General features: G+C 44.6%; 1 protein-coding gene across 1 annotated transcript in view; it reads left to right on the top strand.

Moving 5' to 3' along the window:
- Positions 1-3,159: 3,159 nt before the first annotated feature.
- The window catches only part of LOC126210008 (uncharacterized), an 80,778-nt gene continuing 60,852 nt past the window's right edge, over positions 3,160-23,085 (top strand). The window contains exon 1 of the mRNA XM_049939114.1: positions 3,160-3,305. Within this exon, the coding sequence (XP_049795071.1) occupies positions 3,160-3,305 (146 nt within the window). The remainder of the gene's footprint in view (positions 3,306-23,085) is intronic.

Here is a 23,085-nt window from a genome sequence, read left to right as displayed (position 1 = left end):
GCGTGACGGATTGTCAATCCTCTGGGCCCGGGTTCAATTACCGGCTGGGTCGGGGAATTTTATCCACCCAGGGACTGGGTGTTGTGATGTCCTCATCATCATCATCCTTTCATCCTCGTCGACTGCAGGTGGTGTCAAATTGAAAGACTGGCACCCGGCAACTGTCTGCCCGACGGGGGGCCCTAGCCATACGATACAACAAAAAAAAAAAAATTAAAAAATCTGTGTCTTACTTACATATACATCTACATCCATACTCCGCAAGCCACCTGACGGTGTGTGGCGGAGGGTACCTTGAGTAACTCTATCGGTTCTCCCTTCTATTGCAGTCTCGTATTGTTCGTGGAAAGGATTGTCGGTATGCCTCTGTGTGGGCTCTAATCTCTCTGATTTTATCCTCACGGTCTCTTCGCGAGATATACGTAGAGGCAGCAATATACCGCTTGACTCCTCGGTGAAGGTATGTTCTCGAAACTTCAACAAAAGCCCGTACCGAGCTACTGAGCGTCTCTCCTGCAGAGTCTTCCACTGGAGTTTATCTATCATCTCCGTAATGCTTTCGCGATTACTAAATGATCCTGTAACGAAGCGCGCTGCCGTCCGTTGGATCTTCTCTATCTCTTCTATCAACCCTATCTGGTACGGATCCCATATTCCTGAGCAGTATTCAAGCAGTGGGCGAACAAGCGTACTGTAACCTACTTCCTTTGTTTTCGGATTGCATTTCCTTAGGATTCTTCCAATGAATCTCAGTCTGGCATCTGCTTTACCGACGATCAACTTTATATGATCATTCCATTTTAAATAACTCCTTATGCGTACTCCCAAATAATTTATGGAATTAACTGCTTCCAGTGTCTGACCTGCTAAATTGTAGCTAAATGATAAGGGATCTTTCTTTCTATGTATTCCAGCACATTACACTTGTCTACATTGAGACTCAATTGCCATTCCCTGCACCATGCGTCAATTCGCTGCAGATCCTCCTGCATTTCCGTACAATTTTCCATTGTTACAACCTCTCGATATACAACATCATCATCCGCAAAAAGCCTCAGTGACATTCCGATGTCATCCACAAGGTCATTTATGTATATTGTGAATAGCAACGGTTATCCGACACTACCCTGCGGCACACCTGAAATCACTGTTACTTCGGAAGACTTCTCTAAATTGAGAATGACATGCTGCGTTCTGTTATCTAGGAACTCTTCAATCCAATCACACAATTGGTCTGATAGTCCATATTCTCTTACTTTGTTCATTAAACGACTGTGGGGAACTGTATCGAACGCCTTGCGGAAATCAAGAAAGACGGCATCTACCTGGGAACCCGTGTCTATGGCCCTCTGAGTCTCGTGGACGAATAGCGCGAGCTGGGTTTCACACGATCGTCTTTTTCGAGACCCATGCTGATTCCTACAGAGTAGATTTCTAGTCTCCAGATAAGTCATTATACTCGAACGTAATACGTGTTCCAAAATTCTACAACTGATAGACGTTAGAGATATAGGTCTATAGTTCTACACATCTGTTCGACGCCCCTTCTCAAAAACGGGGATGACCTGTGCCCTTTTCCAATCCTTTGGAACTCTACGCTCTTCTAGAGACCTACGGTACACCGCTGCAAGATGGGGTGCAAGTTCCTTCGCGTACTCTGTGTAAAATCGAACTGGTGTCCCATCAGGTCCAGCGGCCTTTCCTCTTTTGAGGGATTCTAATTGTTTCTCTATCCCTCTGTCGTCTATTTCGATATCTACTATTTTGTCATTTGTGCGACAATCTGGAGAAGGAACTACAGTGCAGTCTTCCTCTGTGAAACAGCTTTGGAAAAAGACATTTAGTATTTCGGCCTTTAGTCTGTCATCCTCTGTTTCAGTACCATTTTGGCATTACATGTAAATATCGTAATAACTATGACCATCAACGAAATAATGGTTACATCATCATGAATCTGACATATAGAGCTGTAATAGTTTCTGTAAAATCGTTTGAGAAAGACTGCTGCATGTGCACATCGCTTCTTTTATTGCCAACCGGCCAAAAGGTGACAAACACTGTTGGCCTCTCCTTCCAAACAAACGAATGAACTTGCTCGGAGCTGGACGAAAACTGGTGACTGCACATCAGCCACCTCATCCTGCCTGGTCCGCCTTGTATGCCTGGTCCACCTTGTATGCCTGGTCCACCTTGTATGCCTGGTCCACCTTGTATGCCTGGTCCACCTTGTATGGCGTCAGGGCCGTCGCCGCCGCCAGCGAGTCAGCGTGCTGTCTCGGCATTACTCTGCGTAAGCAGCATGCGTTCCTGTGGTGTGGCCACAGCTCTGCCTCTCAGTACTACACCGCAGCATTACGCCAAAACAGAAACACACTTCAGAGACTGTACTAGCCAGACAGATTAACTGACTTCGTATTTTGAAAAAGGGAACATGCACATAAAAAAAACGATCTCTTTCACGAAATGTGTTAGCATGTAGATACGCATTGTGAGGCATCAAAAGGGAATGATAACTACTCACACGGAAATTTTCGTTAGTCTGAAAAAGGGAACATACCCCAGTTTCGAGTCCGTCCACTGTCAATGCCGTGGTCGCTATAACAATTGGTTCAAAAATGGCTCTGAGCACTATGGAACTTAACATCTGAGGTCATCAGTCCCCGAGAACTTAGAACTACTTAAACCTAACTAACCTAAGGACATCACACACATGCATGCCGGAGGCGGGATTCGAACCTGCGACCGTAGCAGTCACGCAGTTCCAGACGGAAGCGCCTAGAACCGCCCGGCCACTGCAGCCGGCTAAACAACTGGTGTTCATATATGCTACGCAGTTGCTTGAAACCTCATGTTTGCAGTGCATCAGAGCACTGATTTGTGTTTAATGTCTGACATCTGAGATTAGACAGTCTTCATTAAAGGCAAATGAATAATAGTTCTTCATATAATAACTGTTCTAAATGGTTTAAAAGTTTGTTAGTTGGGCAATAACGACAACAACGAAATCCCCACACTTGTCGATTTCCAAGTACGGGCAGTTAGAAAACTTTTTACCTACAGTTGTTTAACCACGTCTGAGACCATTAAAGGTGTGGTGAACAACTTTTTCTTGCTACAAAAGGACAAGAGTGCCCCACGTTCCGATAGAAGTTGTCTACAATGGAAAGAAACCCAGTTCAAGACAAGAAGATCAAGGATGTATGCAAGATAGTTTCATACATTCCACTCGAGTACAAACCATTTTTTGAGGAGGCAGTGGTGAGACCAGCAATAGCTACTGCAGAGGACAATAAAAATGAAGGACAGTACTGATTTTCAGAGTAAATTTCATAGATGATGCTTTTAAAATCAGTGAGTAGTATAGACATCTCTAGTACGCGTTCTGCTATGAATGTTTTGTGAAAATATAGCTATTTTTGATATAATAACAAGTTTTAATGCGTAATACATAATCAGTTTGAAGAAGGCAACCCATCCTCGGGTTTTAATATAGTGTTGTGTCCTTCAGGGCAACCCAATTCATCTTTCCAAGATACTCAGATAGGAGGCTGTTGTTGTTGTGGTATTCAGTCCTGAGACTGGTTTGATGCAGCTCTCCATGCTACTCTATCCTGTGCAAGCTTCTTCATATCCCAGTACTTACTGCAACCTACATCCTTCTGAATCTGCTTAGTGTATTCATCTCTTGGTCTTCCTCTACGATTTTTACCCTCCACGCTGCCCTCCAATGCTAAATTTGTGATCCCTTGATGCCTCAGAACATGTCCTACCAACTGGCCCCTTCTTCTTGTCAAGTTGTGCCACAAACTCCTCTTCTCCCTAATTCAATACCTCCTCATTAGTTACGTGATCTACCCATGTAATCTTCAGCATTCTTCTGTAGCACCACATTTCGAAAGCTTGTCTTCCTGTGCAAACTATTTATCGTCCGTGTTTCACTTCCAATATATGGCTACACTCCATACAAATACTTTCAGAAACGACTTCCTGACACTTAAAACTATACTCGATGTTAACAAATTCTCTTCTTCAGAAACTCTTTCCTTGCCATTGCCAGTCTACATTTTATATCCTCTCTACTTCGACCATCATAAATTATTTTGCTCCCCAAATAGCAAAACTCCTTTACTACTTTGAGTGTCTCATTTGCTAATCTAATTCCCTCAGCATCACCCGACTTAATTCGACTACATTCCATTATCCTCGTTTTGCTTTTGTTGATGTTCATCTTATACCCTCCTTTCAAGGCACTGTCCATTCCGTTCAACTGCTCTTCCAAGTCCTTTGCTGTCTCTGACAGAATTACAATGTCATCGGCGAACCTCAAAGTTTTTATTTCTTCTGCATGGATTTTAATACCTACTCCAAATTTTTCTTTTGTTTTCTTGGAAGTTTTTGTATTTCCTCATGAAAAAAGTGTGGGAGTCGTTCCCTTCTTCAAACTACCATATTCCATCAAGGAGTACCGGTAATTTGTGTTCATGGTGGAGTCAAGTTGAATGAGTAAATAAAGAACTGTGTGTATGTGCACTTGTGTCCCAAGACATTTAAGGTCCCTACAATGGCCATGAAGGCTTCGGGCACATACTTAAAAGCAAGAAATGTTTATGTTTCATCTTTGTTCCTCTGCAGCTACTTCCGACATGCACGGGGCCGTCCTGCCTTTGCCACTGACGGCCGTGGTAGGCCAGGGGTACAACCATCTGGGCAACCACGGGACCTCTCATAGTAATCAGAGGCAGCATGGTGGCTAACACGCTTAGTGTTGGATGTCGTCCCCGGCAGGATAGGATAACTCAATATCAGAAGGCCGTAGTTGTGCTACAGTGGGTTGAGGATCATGATAGTGAACTCACTTTGATGTAGACGTAGGCTTCCACGACCGTTGTCGCAGTCAATAAAATTCTTCTGGGTTTGAGGCCGCATTGTCAACTATAAAATTCCGACGTTTCGGCGACTATTGCAAGATGCCTTCCTCAGGGTGTACTGCTAGCTGCTGAATGAGCACTTGTTTGGTTACGTATATACTATAGTGGAGTGCTGTCACTGGATATGAGGGTGGGGTGGAAGGGTATTAGGTGCTATTGGTCTTCGCATTGCGTGTTGTCATTCGCGGAAATGTGGGTTTTCCATTGGAGTTTCCTTTACTGCTTGCCATTGGTGGAAATCGGCGAATAGCAGACTGAGCGGCGACTACAGCGAAGCGTTGTTTGCTAACTGCCTGGGGCTCGTCAGCGCTGTGTGTACCCTCCACCGCTGTGGACTACCACGCGCCTGTTGCTCTGCGAGAGCTGTCACTGCTGGCAGCCAAGACGCTGAAGTCGGTACCCGTCTTCTCTTTTCACATTGTCGGGTCGCTTGGCTGTTTCTATAGCGTCCGCAATCTTCCTCTTCAGACTAAACAGCTCAGTCGGCAGTATGCGGGCCTCTCGAAATTCGATCTTCATCCTGCACTGCTCCTGGTGTTCCGCCGCTGCTCATTTGTTTCGTAGTTCGAGACGGATATACAATCGCACCAAAAAGTATTGGCAGAGTTACAGTTTTGGGGTTGTAGGTTAAACGAAACATATATTTCAGAACAGAACCACTTTACATTACATAGGTTACAAATATGTCCAAATCACCTGTCCGTAACGTAACACACAGTGTTATGAAAATAAACATCGCTCTTCTGCATCCAAAAACGTATTGGCACACGCGTATGAATCGGACAGTGTATTCGTTTTCTTCATTGATGTTCACCTTCTAATAGCTAGTGTGCATCCCTTTAGCATCTCTAACGGCATGTAAACGCCTACGAATTCTTTGTATTAAATTCTGGGTGATATCGGGGGTAATATTTGACCATTCCTCCAGGAGCACTTTCTCCAAGTCGTTTTTACTGGACGGACGCCTTTTTCTGACTTGTGTGTCAAGATGAGCCCACAGGTTCTCAATGGGGTTCAAATCAGGGCTCTGATGTGGTGTTAGGACCCTTGTGGGGGCATTGTACAGTAACCACTCCCGTGTTTTCGTGGCGGTATACTTTGGGTCGTTGTCTTGCTGGAAATGAAACACCCCAGTAAGGCCCAATGTCTGTGCACTAGCGTGTAAATTACCTCGCAACACGTCGATATATCTCATACGATCCATTGTACCGTGGATTACAGCTAGATTTTCAACGCCGGACGCCGCCATACAGCCCCAGACCGTGATACGGCCCCCACCGTGTTTGACTGTGGGATGCATGTGTTTGATGTCGAGGTGCGTATTCGACTTGCGCCAAACTTTCTTTCTTGCATCAAATCCGAACACATTGAACTTCGATTCGTCGCTAAATATCACAGTGTTTCAAAACTCCATCGGCTTGGTGAAATAGTCCTTGGCAAACTGCAGGCGTTTCTGCCAGTTAATTTCCGATATGTATGGCTTTTTCGTGGGAGAACGTCCATGTATGTCAGCCTCATTAAACACATTTCGTATAGTTTGTCTGAACAACCTCAGCAATAGTCGCTGCACTTGTAGCAGGTTCCTTCCCAGCAAGTGCGATGATACGGCGACGCTCTCGGGTTGTAAGCACTTTTGGACGTCCTGGCCGACACTTATTCACTGTCGTTCCAGTCTCCTTATATTTATGAATGATGGGTCGTACCGTGGTGTAGCTATCAGACACCTCTGCTCCGCCGGCCGCGGTCGTCTCGCGGTTCTAGGCGCTCAGTCCGGAACCGCGCGACTGCTACGGTCGCAGGTTCGAATCGTGCCTCGGGCATGGATGTGTGTGATGTCCTTAGGTTAGTTAGGTTTAAGTACACTCCTGGAAACTGAAATAAGAACACCGTGAATTCATTGTCCCAGGAAGGGGAAACTTTATTGACACATTCCTGGGGTCAGATACATCACATGATCACACTGACAGAACCACAGGCACATAGACACAGGCAACAGAGCATGCACAATGTCGGCACTAGTACAGTGTACATCCACCTTTCGCAGCAATGCAGGCTGCTATTCTCCCATGGAGACGATCGTAGAGATGCTGGATGTAGTCCTGTGGAACGGCTTGCCATGCCATTTCCACCTGGCGCCTCAGTTGGACCAGCGTTCGTGCTGGACGTGCAGACCGCGTGAGACGACGCTTCATCCAGTCCCAAACATGCTCAATGGGGGACAGATCCGGAGATCTTGCTGGCCAGGGTAGTTGACTTACACCTTCTAGAGCACGTTGGGTGGCACGGGATACATGCGGACGTGCATTGTCCTGTTGGAACAGCAAGTTCCCTTGCCGGTCTAGGAATGGTAGAACGATGGGTTCGATGACGGTTTTGGATGTACCGTGCACTATTCAGTGTCCCCTCGACGATCACCAGTGGTGTACGGCCAGTGTAGGAGATCGCTCCCCACACCATGATGCCGGGTGTTGGCCCTGTGTGCCTCGGTCGTATGCAGTCCTGATTGTGGCGCTCACCTGCACGGCGCCAAACACGCATACGACCATCATTGGCACCAAGGCAGAAGCGACTCTCATCGCTGAAGACGACACGTCTCCATTCGTCCCTCCATTCACGCCTGTCGCGACACCACTGGAGGCGGGCTGCACGATGTTGGGACGTGAGCGGAAGACGGCCTAACGGTGTGCGGGACCGTAGCCCAGCTTCATGGAGACGGTTGCGAATGGTCCTCGCCGATACCCCAGGAGCAACAGTGTCCCTAATTTGCTGGGAAGTGGCGGTGCGGTCCCCTACGGCACTGCGTAGGATCCTACGGTCTTGGCGTGCATCCGTGCGTCGCTGCGGTCCGGTCCCAGGTCGACGGGCACGTGCACCTTCCGCCGACCACTGGCGACAACATCGATGTACTGTGGAGATCTCACGCCCCAGGTGTTGAGCAATTCGGCGGTACGTGCACCCGGCCTCCCGCATGCCCACTATACGCCCTCGCTCAAAGTCCGTCAACTGCACATACGGTTCACGTCCACGCTGTCGCGGCATGCTACCAGTGTTAAAGGCTGCGATGGAGCTCCGTATGCCACGGCAAACTGGCTGACACTGACGGCGGCGGTGCACAAATGCTGCGCAGCTAGCGCCATTCGACGGCCAACACCGCGGTTCCTGGTGTGTCCGCTGTGCCGTGCGTGTGATCATTGCTTGTACAGCCCTCTCGCAGTGTCCGGAGCAAGTATGGTGGGTCTGACACACCGGTGTCAATGTGTTCTTTTTTCCATTTCCAGGAGTGTAGTTCTAAGTTGTAGGGGACTGATGACCACAGATGTTAAGTCTCATAGTGCTCAGAGCCATTTGAACCATTTTTGAACCTCTGCTCCGATTTGTCGATAGCGTCTCCCTTGTGAATGGAGCAGTGCCACTCTGTCACGCAACGCCACTGAATGTTCCTTCTTCTTCGGCCCCATGCTGACCACTGTCTCGCAATACAGCAACATATTAGCGACTGGGCCGTCAACAACACGCAGTGTCTATTGCATCAGCAGATGGCGTTCCGGTACCTGAAAACCCAGCAATATACCGACAAGCCACGCTCTGTGCCAATACATTTTGTATGCAGAGGAGATACATGTTTGCCCTTAATACCGCATTTCTTTGTTAATGGTAGGCACTGTGGGCATAATTGTACTGTCTGGTATGTGAGGTAGTACGTACATGTGCCGTGTACCAGAAGGTGTGGCGTTTGTAACCAGCAACGATAAATACGCACATGTGCCAATAATTTTTGGTGCGATTGTATCTCTCGTTGTGCTTATTGGACGTCCAGTCTCACCTACATACACCAGTCCACATTCGCACGCGGTTTCATAAACTCCGGCACAATGAAACTTGTCAGGCTACGATATGTTGGCGACACCTTTGTCACCTGGCCACACGGAGGAGAAGAGCTTCAGAACTTCCACCATCTTCTCAATCAGCAGCGCTGCAAAATTCACTTTACCATTGAGATAGAAAGGAATGGAGCTTGGACGCAGAGTTTTTATAGAAAGGTACCTGGATGCATCCTCCCACATCCTATGCAAAAGAAATCGTCCTTGCAAACTTTAACTAAGAGAGTCTACAGGATCAGCGATGAACACAATCTCAAAGTTGAACTATCGAACTTCAGGTCCATTTTCGGAGCTAATGGCTACGACACGAGGATGACACATAAAATTATGGCGCCAAACGAGCAGGGCATTAGGGAAATGCAGAACGAAGCACGGAACACAGTCCTGCACCATATGTACAAGGGGTTACTGAACGTCTGGCCAAAATTCTCCGTCCGGCTGGTATTAAACTGATTTTTCGTAAGAAGAACGAAGTAAAAGACGTTCTCGGCTCGATGAAGGATACAACTGACAAGTTTCATGCCGCTGGAGTTTATGAAATCGGGTGCGAATGTGCGCTGGTGTATGTAGGTGAGACTGGGCGTCCAATAAGCACAAGATTATCCGAACATCAGAGATATATCCGTCTCGAACAATACAACAAATCAACAGTGACAGAACACCAGGAACAGTGCAGGATGATACTGGGCAGCTAGTAAACAACGTACGCTGCAGTCGCCACTCAATTTCCTATTCGCCGATTTCCACCAATGGCACGCAGTAAAGGAAACTCTAATGGACAACGCCTATTTCCGCGAATGACAACACGCAATGCAAAGACCAATTATACCGACGCCTCTTCTTTAGTCTTTCTCTTCTTCTTCTTTATCCCGGCTTCTTGAGATCTCTTGTGAAGAGACACGATACAACAAGTTCCGTAGTGGTGTAGGACAATCAATGAAGTTACACAACTGTTAATAATTGTAATTTTTGAAACTGCCGGTTTATTGACATTTATGGAAAGAAAAAGACTCTCATACTCTCACGCGGTCAGCAAACTTCGTGTAGCGTTTTGTGTCTGTACTGGGCCTTACTACGTCGCAAATCGTTCTAATGAATTAATTAAGCTGATTTACAGTGTTGCTAGGCAACGTAATCAAGAATGTGATACGTGTCGCAATTAAAACTGGACCTCGATATTTTGAATAAACTTCCGGTTCATGTTTTGTCAAAGTCAGCACTCGTCTCAAAATTAATTCACAACTTCGTGCATTAAGTCCAAACGCACTTGCAAGTATCGCACGCGTTTTACTGGACAGCTCGATCACGCACTGGCGTGTAACGTATATCAAATCGAGCGCGCATGTTTCAGTTTTCCCTAATGGGCTACACGACTCTTTTGAAACAACGTGAAGTGTCTATCTCACGTAAACTTTAAATGAAACTGGATTTACTCTCCATTCGGGTCAAGATCACGAAGTAAAATTCACCACATAGGCCAGCGAACTGTACACGCGCACTTCTAGCACTCTTAAGTGATAGCTCGTCTGAGAGCAAAAGTCGCACATAAATTCACTCTTTTTATATCCATACAAAATTCAAAACACCTTTACATTAAACAAATAAATTATGGCACGTAATTACTAATTAAACATTTCCGATTCTGAATAAACTTCCAGAACTTGTATTTCATAATCAATAAAATTTTATCGCCTTAGAGAAATTATTAGTCTGCTAAACGGGTTCAAATTACAGTCAACTCGTGCCTGGACGATGACGTCACAAATCGACACTTGCTTCGAATGAACGAAATACCTGTACTGAAAAATAGTGTCCGTTGAGCAATTTACTGACGTTTATAACAAATTTGGTGCCTCTTGCACCGATACATAATAACACCTACTACCGTTCCCCCTCACCCTCATATCCAATGACAGCACGCGTCCATAGTATATAAGTACCCAAACTAATGTTCATTCAGCAGTTAGCAATGCACCCTGAGGAAGGCGTCTTGCAATAGTCGCCGAAGCGTCGGAATTTTATAGGTTATTGGGTGTCACTTGTCTCATACGTCTGTAAGCGAGATTTCCACACTCCTAAACATCCCTAGGTCAACTGTTTCCGATATGACAATGAAGTGGAAACATGAAGGGACACGTACAGCACAAAAGCGTACAGGCCGACCTCGTCCGTCTCATCTGTTGTCTGACAAGAGACCACCGACAGTTGAAGAGGGTCGTAATGTGTAATTGCTAGACATCTATCCAGACCGTCACACAGGAATTCCAAACTGCATCAGGATCCACTGCAAGTACTATGACAGTTAGGCTGCTCATAAGCCACACATAACGCCGGAAAATGCCAAACGACACCTCGCTTGGTGTAACGAGTGTAAACATTGGACGATTGAACATTGGAAAAACGTTGTGTGGAGTGACGAATCACGGTACACAATGTGGCGATTCGATGGCAGGGTGTGAGTGCCCGGTGAACGTCATCTGCCAGCGTGTGTAGAGCCAACAGTAAAATTCGGAAGTGGTGGTGTTATGGTGTGGTCGTTTTTTTTATGGAGGGGGGTTGTACCCCTTGTTGTTTTGCGTGGCACTATCACAGCACAGGCCTACACTGATGTTTTAAGCACCTTCTTGTTTCCCACTGTCTAAGAGCAATTCGGGGATGGCGATTGCATCTTCCAATACGATCGAGCATTTGTTCATAATGCCCGGCCTGTGGCGGAGTCGTTACACGACAATAACATCCCTGTAAAGGACTTTCCCGCACAGAGTCGTGACCTGAATCCTTTAGAACACCTTTGGGATGCTTTGGAACGCAGACCGTGCCAGGCCTCACCGACCGACATCAATACCTCTCCTCAGTGCAGCACTCCGCGAAGAATGGGATGCCATTCCCTAAGAAACCTTCCTGCACCTGATTGGATGTATGCGTGCGAGAGTGGAAGCTGTCATCAAGGCTAAGGATGGGCCAACATCATATTGAATTCCAGCAAACATATACATTCCTAGCAAACATATGAAACTTCCTGGCAGATTAAAACTGTGTGCCGGACCGACACTCGAACTCGGGACCTTTGCCTTTCGTGGGCAAGTACTCTACCAACTGAGCTACCCAAGCACGACTCACGCCCGGTACTCACAGCTTTACTTCTGCCAGTACCTCGTCTCCTACCTTCCAAACTTTACAGAAGCTCTCCTGCAAACCTTGCAGAACTAGCACTCCTGAAAGAAAGGATACTGCGGAGACATGGATTAGCCACATCCTAGGGGATGTTTCCAGAATGAGATTTTCACTCTGCAGCGGAGTGTGCGCTGATAAAACTTCCCGAGTTCGAGTCTCGGTCCGGCACACAGTTTTAATCTGCCAGGAAGTTTCATATCAGCGCACACTCCGCTGCAGAGTCAAAATCTCATTCCAGCTTGGCAAACAGATTGCACAATGACATTTAATAAGAAATATTACACAATCCCTTCTAAAAACTACGTAATATTCACTGCCGATGCCCCAGCACACATTATTGTAATTTTAGCGATTTACAGTGAGTGGTATCAACCTATGACTGTCCAATCTCTTCTGTGTAAGGGACACAGCAACGTAAGACGCGAGGTGTGTGGATAGAACATACACTTTAAACGACCGGGTACGTCATCATGTTTTTGGCAGTAACGTCGATTGGAGATGTTGCTCACCGTTTTTTGTAGAAAAGAAACCAAGGTATTTCCACTCTCCATTGAGGTCCTATTTCAAAACTACACCCACAGAATGAGGACAAGCATCTGGGAATTTCGCCAAAAGATGCTGGAGCAGCAGGATGTGCAAATATTGCAACCGACACGAGTCTCGTCTGGCACACTTCAAATACCTCCATTAGGTCTTTATTCCTCGTGAGAGATGTGTAACTGTGCACTGTTGAGCCAGTCAGAACCACACGAGTGTCGCCTGAACTGTGGCAAAGTACAAAGTAGCAGCAGAAGTCCCAGGTACCGATATAATGAATGTGCATTCAGCTGGAGTAAATACTCTCTCAGAGGAGTGAACAATCTAGGAGCTGGACATCAGCTGCAGGCAGAGACCCTGCATGCCAACGAAGGTCCCTTCCGTAGCGCTGATAATGCGTTTGGTGGAATTCAGTAGGATTAGATAGCCAGCGAAGAGGCGAAAATTTCACGAAGATGATGATGGTATTCTTCTGGCAAAGAGGATTGCGCATGCACTTCAGGAGTCGCCCCAGGAAAGTGTGATGAGACCGCTCGTCTTGTCTGATAGGATGAGCAGCAATCTGTGACTATTTGCTGATGCACAGTGATGTGTCACAGTTAAATGACAGTAGGAGGATAAGTGATGACTTGGATAAAACTTCTATTTGACGTGTCGAGCTCAGCTTGCTCCACTTGTGGAAAAATTTAAATTAAGCTAGACTAGTAGGACAATAATCCTGTAGTGTTCGAATACAGAACTAATGGTGTATTGCTAGAGTCTGGCACAACTAAGTGTGACGCTGCAAAGCAACATGAAGTGGAATGAGCATGTAACATTGGTTGTTGTAAAAGTGAATGGTCGACTTCGATTTACTGGGAGAATTCTACGAAAGTGTGACTCACCTGTAGAACACTACTTCAACCCATTACTGAGTGCTCGAGGGTTTGGGATCCCCACTGTTGGAGTAAAGAAAGAAGTGTGCAGCTAAATTTGTTACTGTTAGGTCCAGTCAACACTCAAGTGTCACGCCGATACTTTATGAACTCAAAGGGGAATCCTTGCTCGGATGACAACATTCTTTTCGCGAAACACTATTGAGCAGAATTTATAGACCTGGCATTTGCGGCAGACTGCAGAACAATGCTACTGCCAACAACTGACAACTTGTGTAAGGGCTATGAAGACGAGAGAAACCTGAGAGTGGAACACGAAAGGGAATACCAGCAGTAGTACAAGGTACCCTCTTCCCTGCACAGTGAGGTGGCTACTGGGGTATGTATGTAGGTGTAGATCAATGTAGGCACAACAGAAGTCAGCCCATTAGCACCTTATCAATAAACTACTGGAAAGTCTTTACTGTGATGCACACACCACAAGACATGTAAGGGAATTTAAACAGCTTGAATGGTATGGAGATAGCAGTTTTCTAGGATCTGGGTATTAACCTTGACTACACCCAGCATGGAAAAACCAGTACAATCAGAAGTATGACACACAAAATTTCCAGTGGGTTGCAGTGGCTGGAGGTCTAAAATTATCCGAGCTTCCAGAGTTCTGTAAACACCACACAGCTGCCAACCTTGTGGCAGCACCCACGCACCCACGTCCTTCCCAACAGCCACGCTGTGCTGCCTGAACCATTGCGTCAATTTCTTCTTTAACGATCCAAAAATTTTTCTGGATCAAGACTGCGTAGCCGAGAGGAGGCAGGAGGATCAGCTATAGTTAATATGTGGTGCCCTATCGAGTGGGGAGGTGTACAGTACATCAGCTGCACAAGTAATTGATGAACATCCTATGACGAGCTGCAAGATTGGGAGACAGTTTCGTACCGAATACACAGTCCAGTCACAGCACTGAGTCACCTTGTAGGGAAGCAGCCTACTCACGCCGTATAAAATTCACATCAGTCTTTCCATTGCGTGCCAGCCTAGCTCTGACGTCATAAATGTTGCGCAATACTTTTAAAAATCAAGTAAATAACTTGAAACGTTTCTAGCATGTCAGGAGTAATACTAAATCAGTATGTGTTGAATGTCAGTTCAACAACTTTAACCATTTTCGAAATTTGGACGTTTTTCTGTAAAAATCATTGGCGCAACAGAAAAGAGCTAGAAACTTAAAAATTTATATTTAGGTTCCTTTTTCATAATAATTTAGTAGAAACAGTATTCTGGAACTCACAAATTAAAAATTTTGTTGAAATTCATGATTTTCTGGTTTTTTGTCTTAGAAATTAAGGAAGCAAGATAGATTAAGTAGGCACATACATAAGGCTAGGATGTTTAAATTTAAGTAGAAGGGAGATCCGCTATAATCATAAAGATGTGAGAAGTTTCAATTGAATAACTATAAAACTATAGCGATAGCGTATCTCAAAAGGGCAAGTTCAGAGCTCGTCTACTGCGTGTAGTGTAATTAAATTAATTCTCTCGCCCAAAATAACTGACTTAGCCACGTCAGACTTTTATTATGATTACTTACCTGTGTGCTGATTACACATTTAAATTGAGAGCTTCATCGGCCATCAGCAAAGGAAGCAATGATTTATTCAATAACTTAAAGTGGTGCATTACTAGCCCAGCGGCTAGCACCTTCGTGTTTCCCACTGTCTAAGAGCAATTCGGGGATGGCGATTGCATCTTCCAATACGATCGAGCATTTGTTCATAATGCACGGCCTGTGGCGGAGTCGTTACACGACAATAACATCCCTGTAAAGGACTTTCCCGCACAGAGTCGTGACCTGAATCCTTTAGAACACCTTTGGGATGCTTTGGAACGCAGACCGTGCCAGGCCTCACCGACCGACATCAATACCTCTCCTCAGTGCAGCACTCCGCGAAGAATGGGATGCCATTCCCTAAGAAACCTTCCTGCACCTGATTGGATGTATGCGTGCGAGAGTGGAAGCTGTCATCAAGGCTAAGGATGGGCCAACATCATATTGAATTCCAGCATTACCGATGGAGGGTGCCAGGAATTTGTAAGTTATTTTCAGCCAGGTGTCCGGATACTTTTGATCATATAGTGTACATATGCCATCTCCGACACTGACTCTGCAAGTGAAGACAAGAGCCAAAACAGAAATGTGCCCCTGGACCATCGGCAAAAAAATCATGCAAGCAAAGCTACAGTCACATGCTCAAATAACAAAGTCAAGAAGCATGATCTCATATGGAAACAGTGATTCAGCCACCAGGAACCTAATTCTCCGCTGATAGCTGTCCACTATTCAGGAAACTCCTGGTTGCCATCCTCGGCAAGGAATCACATGTGGGAATTCGACTTGCTGGAAACGGCATGTACAGGAATATGGACTACAATGCAGTATTAACTTGGATGTTACACCTACGCTCCAAGAAGCTGGTGATCAGGAAACTCCCAATAAACGTCAATCCTAATTATCTGAAAGTGACTCGCGAGGGCCACAGTCTTACCGTTCACACTGTTGTGTAAATGACACACCCAAGGACGAAGAACACCACGCCCCTGTACCTCGTCGTTGCACTGGACACTGTAGAGAACGGAAGACTATGCGTCATGAAGAGAATATGGGCAATACATGTCATCACATCTTCTTCTTTTGAGTTGTCCTTGCTCTGACTGGTTTGATGTTGCCCACCACGAATTCCTCTCCTGTGGCAACCTTTTCGCGTCAGAGTAGCACTTGCAACCAAACATCCTCAATTATTTGCTGGCTGTATTAAAATCTCTGTCTTCCCCTACAGTCCTCACCTTGTACAGCTCCCTTTAGTACTATGGAAGTCATTCCCTGATGTCTGAACAGACGTTGTACCATCCTATATCTTCTTCTTGTCCGCGTTTGCCACATATTCGTTTCCTCGCCGATTCTGCAGAGAACCTCCTCATTCCGTACATTATCAGCCTACCCAATTTTCAAAATTCTTCTGCAGCACAAAACTTCAAATGCTTCGTTTCTCTTCGGTTCCGAGTTTTCCACAGTCTATGTTTCGCTGCCATACAATGCAGTGCTCCAAACGTACATTCTCAGAAATTTCTTCCTCGAGGCTTGTGTTTCATACTAGTAGACTTCCCTTGGCCAAAAATAGCCTTTTTTCCAGTGTTAGTCTATTCCCTAAGTCCTCCCTGCTCTTTCTATCAAGGATTAGTTTGCTTCGAAGCTAGCAGAATTCCTTAACTTCGTCTAATGGGTAATCTCCGATTCTGTTGTTAAGTTTCTCGGTCTTCCATTTCGGCTACACCTCATTGCTTTCATCTTTCTTCAGTTTATTCAATACAAATTTTGTGCGCATTAGACTGTTCATTTCATTCAACACATCCTGTAATTTTTCTTCACTTTCACTGAGGATACAGTGTCTCACTGTATCTTATGATCGATATCTTTTCACCGTGAAATTTAATCCCACTTTTGAACATTTCTCTTATTTCTGTCATTGCTTCTTCGATATATAGGTTGAGTAGTAGGGGCAAAAGACTACATCCTTGTCTTACACTCTTTTTAATCCAAGCTCTTCGTTCTTAGTGTTCCAATGTTATTACTCCCCCCTTAGGTTTATACATACTGCATGTTACTAGTCTTTTCTTACAGCTTATCCCTATTATTCATAAAATTTCGATTTTACATTGTCGAACACTTCTTCTGGGTTGACAAATCCTTTGAACGTGTCTTGATTTTTTTCGGTCTTACTTACATTAACAACCTGAACATCCGAACCGCTTCTCTAGTGCCTTTAACTTTTCTAAAGCCAAATTGATCGTCATCTAACCCATCCTCAACTTTCTTTTCCGTTCTTCTGTATATTATTCTTGTCAGCAACTTGGATTCATGTGCTGACAAGTTGACTGTACGAAAATTCTCGCAGTTGTCGGCCCTTGCAGTCTTCGGAATTGTCTGGATAATATTTTTTCCGAAAGGCTGATAGTATATCGCCAGTCTCAGACATTCTACACACCAAAATGGAATACTCCTTTAGTTGCCGCTTCCCCAATGATTTTAGAAATTCCGATGGAATGTTATCTATCTTATGTGTCTTAGTCAATCTTAAGTCGTGCAAATCTCTCTTAAATTCTGATTCTTACACTGGATTCCCTGTCTCTTCCTTGTCCATTTCTGTTTTCTTCTGTCACATCATCAGACAAATCTTCCCCCTTCAATGCACTTTTTCCACCTATCAGCTCTCTCACCTGCATTTGACAATGGAATTCCCATTGCGCTCTTAATGTTACCGTCCTAGTTGTTATTTTCACTGAAGGTTGTTCTGGCTTTCTATATGATAAGTCAGTCCTTCTGACAATCATTTCTTTTTCTATTTCATCACACTTCTCTGAGCATTTTTGTACTCCCTTCTTTCGTCGATCAAGTGAATTATTTCTTCTGTTATCATGGTTCTTCGTTGTTAACTTCCTTGTACCTACTGTATACGTCTTTCTCCAAAACTTCTGTGAGTGTCGTTTTTAGATATACCGATTTTTTTCAACTTATTTGCCTACTTAGGTATTCATTACCGCCTCAGAGAACTTCACCGTATGTCTTCATTCCCTAGTACTTGTGCATCCCACTTCTTTGCACGATGGTTCTTCCTGGCTCGTCTCTTAGACTTCAACCTACACTTCATCACTACTAAGTTGTGATCTGTGTCTCTATCTGCTACTGGGTACACCTTACAATCCAGTATCTGATTTTGGAATCTCTGCCTGACCATGTCATAATCTAACTGGGATTTTCCCATATTTCCTGGCCTCTTCCGAGTGTACTTCCTCCTCTTGTTAGTCTTGAACAGAGTATTCGCTATTACTAGCTGAAATTTATTGCAGAACTCAATTAGTCTTTCTCCTCTCTCAGTCCCACCACCAAACTCATATCCTCCCGTAAGCCTTTCTTCTACTCTTCCCCGACAACCAGATTCCAATCCCCCATGACTATTAAATTTTCATCTCCCTTCGCATTCTGTATTCCCTGTTCAGTATCCTCATATACTTTCTCTATATCTTCACCTTCTGCTTGCGACGTCTGGCATTTATACCTGAACAACTGTTGTTAGTGTTGGTTTGCTGTCGATTCTGATGAGAACAACACTATCATTGAACTGTTCACAGCAACTCACTCTCTGCACTACCTTCCTATTCATAATGAATCTTACTCCTGCTCTACCATTTGCTGCTGCTGTTGATATTACCCTATACTCGAGTGACCAGAAGTCCTCATCTACTATCCATTTCACTTTAGTGACCCCCACTTTATCTAAAGTCAGCCTTTGCATTTCCCTTTTTAGTTTTTATTGCATCCCTACCACCTTGAGACTTCTGACACTCCATGCCCCTTTTGTTGATTATTCAATATTTGTCTCTTAATCACCTCCCCCTTGGCAGTCTCCTATCAGAGATTCGGATGGGGCACTAATCCGAATCTTTTGCCAAAGAGGAGATCATCATGACACTTTTTCGATTACAGACCACATGTCCTGTGGGTATATATTATGTGTCTTTACTGCAGTGATTTCCATTGTCTTCTGCATCCTTACGCCGCTGATCATTGCCGATTATTCCGCCCTTTAGGAGCAGTTTCCCACCCCAAGGAAAAAGACTTCCCTGGATCTCTGTCCGCTCCTCTGCGCTCTTTGACAAGACTGTTGACAGAATGAGGGTGACTTCTTATGCTGGAAGTCTTCGGCCGCCATTGCTAATGATTTTTATTCAAAATTTAAGCAGTAGCGAGGTTCGAACCCAGGACCCAGGACGTTTTGATTACTAATCAAACACACTACCCCTAGAACACTGGTGCTACACCACAGAGAACTTAAATCAAGAAGGGGACAAGGTGAGAATTATAAACACCAGGAACACGACACGTCTCACTGCATTGTGGCAGGCCCACAAAGCGTGTGTCGTGTGCCAAAAACCACAACAGCTTTGAACATACACAAGACTATTCCAAAGAAAAACCGAAGTGTTCCAACTGCGGTGGATATCATGTTGCTAGTTGGAACAGCTGCAGGTGGTACAAGGGAACAATTGCCAGGCAGCAAAATCAACACAGGAAATCAGCACTGCGTAAAACAGGATCCACCCACACAATGGCTGCCTTAACCAGTACAAAATCCTAACCAACTGAACTGAAGGATGTTACCAGTCACCAAGCCACCAGAGCGTCATTCAATGAAATCAACACTCCTAACGAGGACAGACCCTCGACACAAAACTTCAGCAAGTCTCAACCACTCTTACCGACATGTTAAAGCTCTTAAAGGACATGATATGCGACATTCCACGTCACATAGCAACCACCATTCTATTGCTGTGGCGCACGCCACTAGCTCCATCAGATCTGTGGACATCAACGATGGACACTAGATATCAAGGGTTAACTATCGCCTTATGGAATGAAAATCACATACTCAACTCAATTTCGAGAACTCTTTGCCAAAAAATGGAACCACGTATGTCTCGTCACAGAGATTCATTTAAAGATTGACGTCAACGTTATTGCAGAAAATTATTGCTGTTTACAGAAATGATCTTCTGACTGCAGATGGCAGAATGGCTAAGTACATAAGAATAATGCTTCATCACAATCTTCTACAACTACCTGCCCTGGAGAAAATGGAAGTGATGTGCAAATTTATATAAAAAATATAATATAATTAATTAAACAAATAGATTTTTCTCACTTTTATCAATTTGATTCCTTATATACTTTTAAGCGAATGCAATGTCCACTTTTAACTTACATAGGTTCCTGTATTCGCTTTGCTGTTGAGATTTACACTAGTTCGTTAAATAGTTCCCCTTCCGCCATAATTAGTTCTCATTCTTGACCGTGTGTACAATATTAATTCTTAATCGGACTTCCTCTTCTGATGGAGGCAGCTACAGTGACATGACATTTGGATAATGCGCGGAAGAACAGAAAACTTTCGTGGTTTAGCACAAAAGCGAACTCTCAGACTTTTCATAAAATGATTATTCAGACAACATACTGTATCACAAGAAAAACGTCTTCTCGCCAGGAGAACTAAAGACAGAGCCCCTCTAATAATTGTCAAAAAAAAAAAAAAAATGAAAAAAGTTTCCATCATTTGTCTTTCGCCTTCCGGCGTAGCAAAATATCTCTTTGCCGACGCTTGCAGTGGCCGCGCTAGTGTTCTTGTCATTGGTAATAACTTTTATCGTAGCGTGTCGGGGCTTTCCCTTTATGTACCTATAGCAGCAGTCGACACAATGCAGGGGAGAGTTACCTTACTTGTTGAACTTGTTGATCCCACTGACATCGCGACGCTTCTAGCATTGCACGGAACGTTTATGGCTGAAGATTTTAATGCAGAAAACACCACTGGGAATTCTATGGTAACCAGCACAAGCGACTACTAGCTTTTGCATATTGTGAAGCCATCAGCCCACAATATCCCACGTGCTTTGCTATCAATGGATGATAAATACGGTTGCCAATTCTCGAGTATTATACGGGAACTCCCGTATTCTTCTGAATTTTTAAGCCTACTCCCGTCTCCCGTTTTTATTTTATACGGGAGATACAATCTCCAGTATTTGAGAAAATGACACCGATTAAGATTTAAACCTGCCGCAAATTTTCAAATCTCGTTGCTAGACGACATTTACAACATCGATTAATCGATACCTCACAATATTATCGATATAGCTACTACATCGATATGTAGGGGACACAAGACATACGGTGTCACGAGTCACGATGCGATTATTATTATTATTATTATTTTGTCGTTCCGCCTAATCCGAGTTACGCGAAATGGAAGAATCCAAAACTCCGCATAAAAAGAGAGGATAGTACTTCTGTACGTATCAGAATAAATGGGAAGGAACTCATTTATGAGTTAATCCTGTAAAAGGAAACAAATCTAAAGCGTATTACACCCTTTGCAAGCGTGAATTCAGCGTAGCACATGGTGGTAATACGGACTGTCAGCAGCACGCCAACACCGAAGGACACAAAAGCAGAATTAGGGGAAGTGACACATCTAAGATATCCAGCTATTTTGTCCAATTTGTAAAGAACAATCGCAAACTTCAGACTGCTGCCAAAACTGTAAACAAATATAGTTTTAAGTAGACCTTCATCTTATAATTGTTATGAAGACGTTTTTTGCTTGGTCCATCCAATAAAACTGTTTTAAGATTTAAATAAATTGCGTTAGGCCTATTAATTTTGTCGGGTCGAAGTCTCCCTTATTTGGACAAAAAAAATTTGGCAGCCCTAATTATAAAGCGACTGCAAAATCACTTCCATACGTCATCGTGGCGAGTGTGAAAATCATATTGTCTTCAGACTATGTACCAGTCATATTCAATATGGAAGTGGCAAACATGACATACTGGACAATAGATATGCGGCATATCACGGGAATTTTTCAACAAAGAATGAATGAAGTTGTAAAATATGCTACCAATCCTCAAGAAGCTAGAGCATGTGGAGCTCTCCAACACATAACCCAAGAAACGCTGCAAGCAGCTCAAGAGGCCACACCAGCAACAGACAAAGAAAACAGAACGGGTGGGCAATGCCTGCCCCTTACCTGCTGGACGCATCAGAGAAAAGAATAATATCTTCGAAAGTGGCAGCTCGCCCACAATCTGGACACTCCGAGCGAGGTGGCGCAGTGGTTAGCACACTGGACTCGCATTCGGGCGGACGACGGTTCAATCCCGTCTCCAGCCATCCTGATTTAGGTTTTCCGTGATTTCCCTAAATCGTTTCAGGCAAATGCCGGGATGGTTCCTTTGAAAGGGCACGGCCGATTTCCTTCCCCATCCTTCCCTAACCCGAGCTTGTGCTCCGTCTCTAATGACCTCGTTGTCGACGGGACGTTAAAAACAATACTAACCTAACCTAACTAACTAGGATGAGGAGGGAAATTAAAGCTGAATTGAAAGAACACATAATTCAATCATGGACAAACTTTCCAGCCCGCTGTTTGAATATGGTACGGCATGGGAGGCAAAAAGGCCACGAAAAATCCCACCACTTGTGATCGACAACAACACCATCTGTGTTCCTGACTCAAAAGCGAACGTCTTGCCTGACGTTTTCACCAGCAATTTTGCACTGATCTCTGACCCAATGGATCCTCAATACATCGACCTCGCCACTGAGCATCTACCAATATTCCTAGCTGAAAGAGCAGAACACGATATCGTAGAACCCATAACACTGCATGAAATGAAGGACCAGCTAAATTCCTCTGATCTCAAATAAAGCAGGAGGCCTGGACTTACCTACTTATCTCCTGCTAAGACACCTACCGCCTGTAGCAGAGGACCATCTGGCAGTAGTAATCTTCAATCACATACTCAGCTGGGGAGAATTCCCTACAGCCTGGAAGCACATTGAGATCATCGCAATTCCAAAACCTGTCAAGGATGTGCGATTTCCAAAGAGTTGTCGACTAACAAGCCCCCTGCCTGTGCTGTACCTGATACGTCTCTGTAGCCCCGCTGATACGGAACGGCTCCTCCCAGACGACCAATTCGGTTTCCGGCATGGCCAGCCGGTGCTGACCACCTACTGTGCCTAGTAGAAGACTTTATGTAAACCAGTACCATTGAGATTATTTCAGGGCCATCCTC

The sequence above is a fragment of the Schistocerca nitens genome, chromosome 10 (genome assembly GCF_023898315.1).
Source record: "Schistocerca nitens isolate TAMUIC-IGC-003100 chromosome 10, iqSchNite1.1, whole genome shotgun sequence".
In the NCBI taxonomy this organism is placed as follows: domain Eukaryota; kingdom Metazoa; phylum Arthropoda; class Insecta; order Orthoptera; family Acrididae; genus Schistocerca; species Schistocerca nitens.
This window is presented reverse-complemented; position numbering and strand designations above follow the sequence as displayed.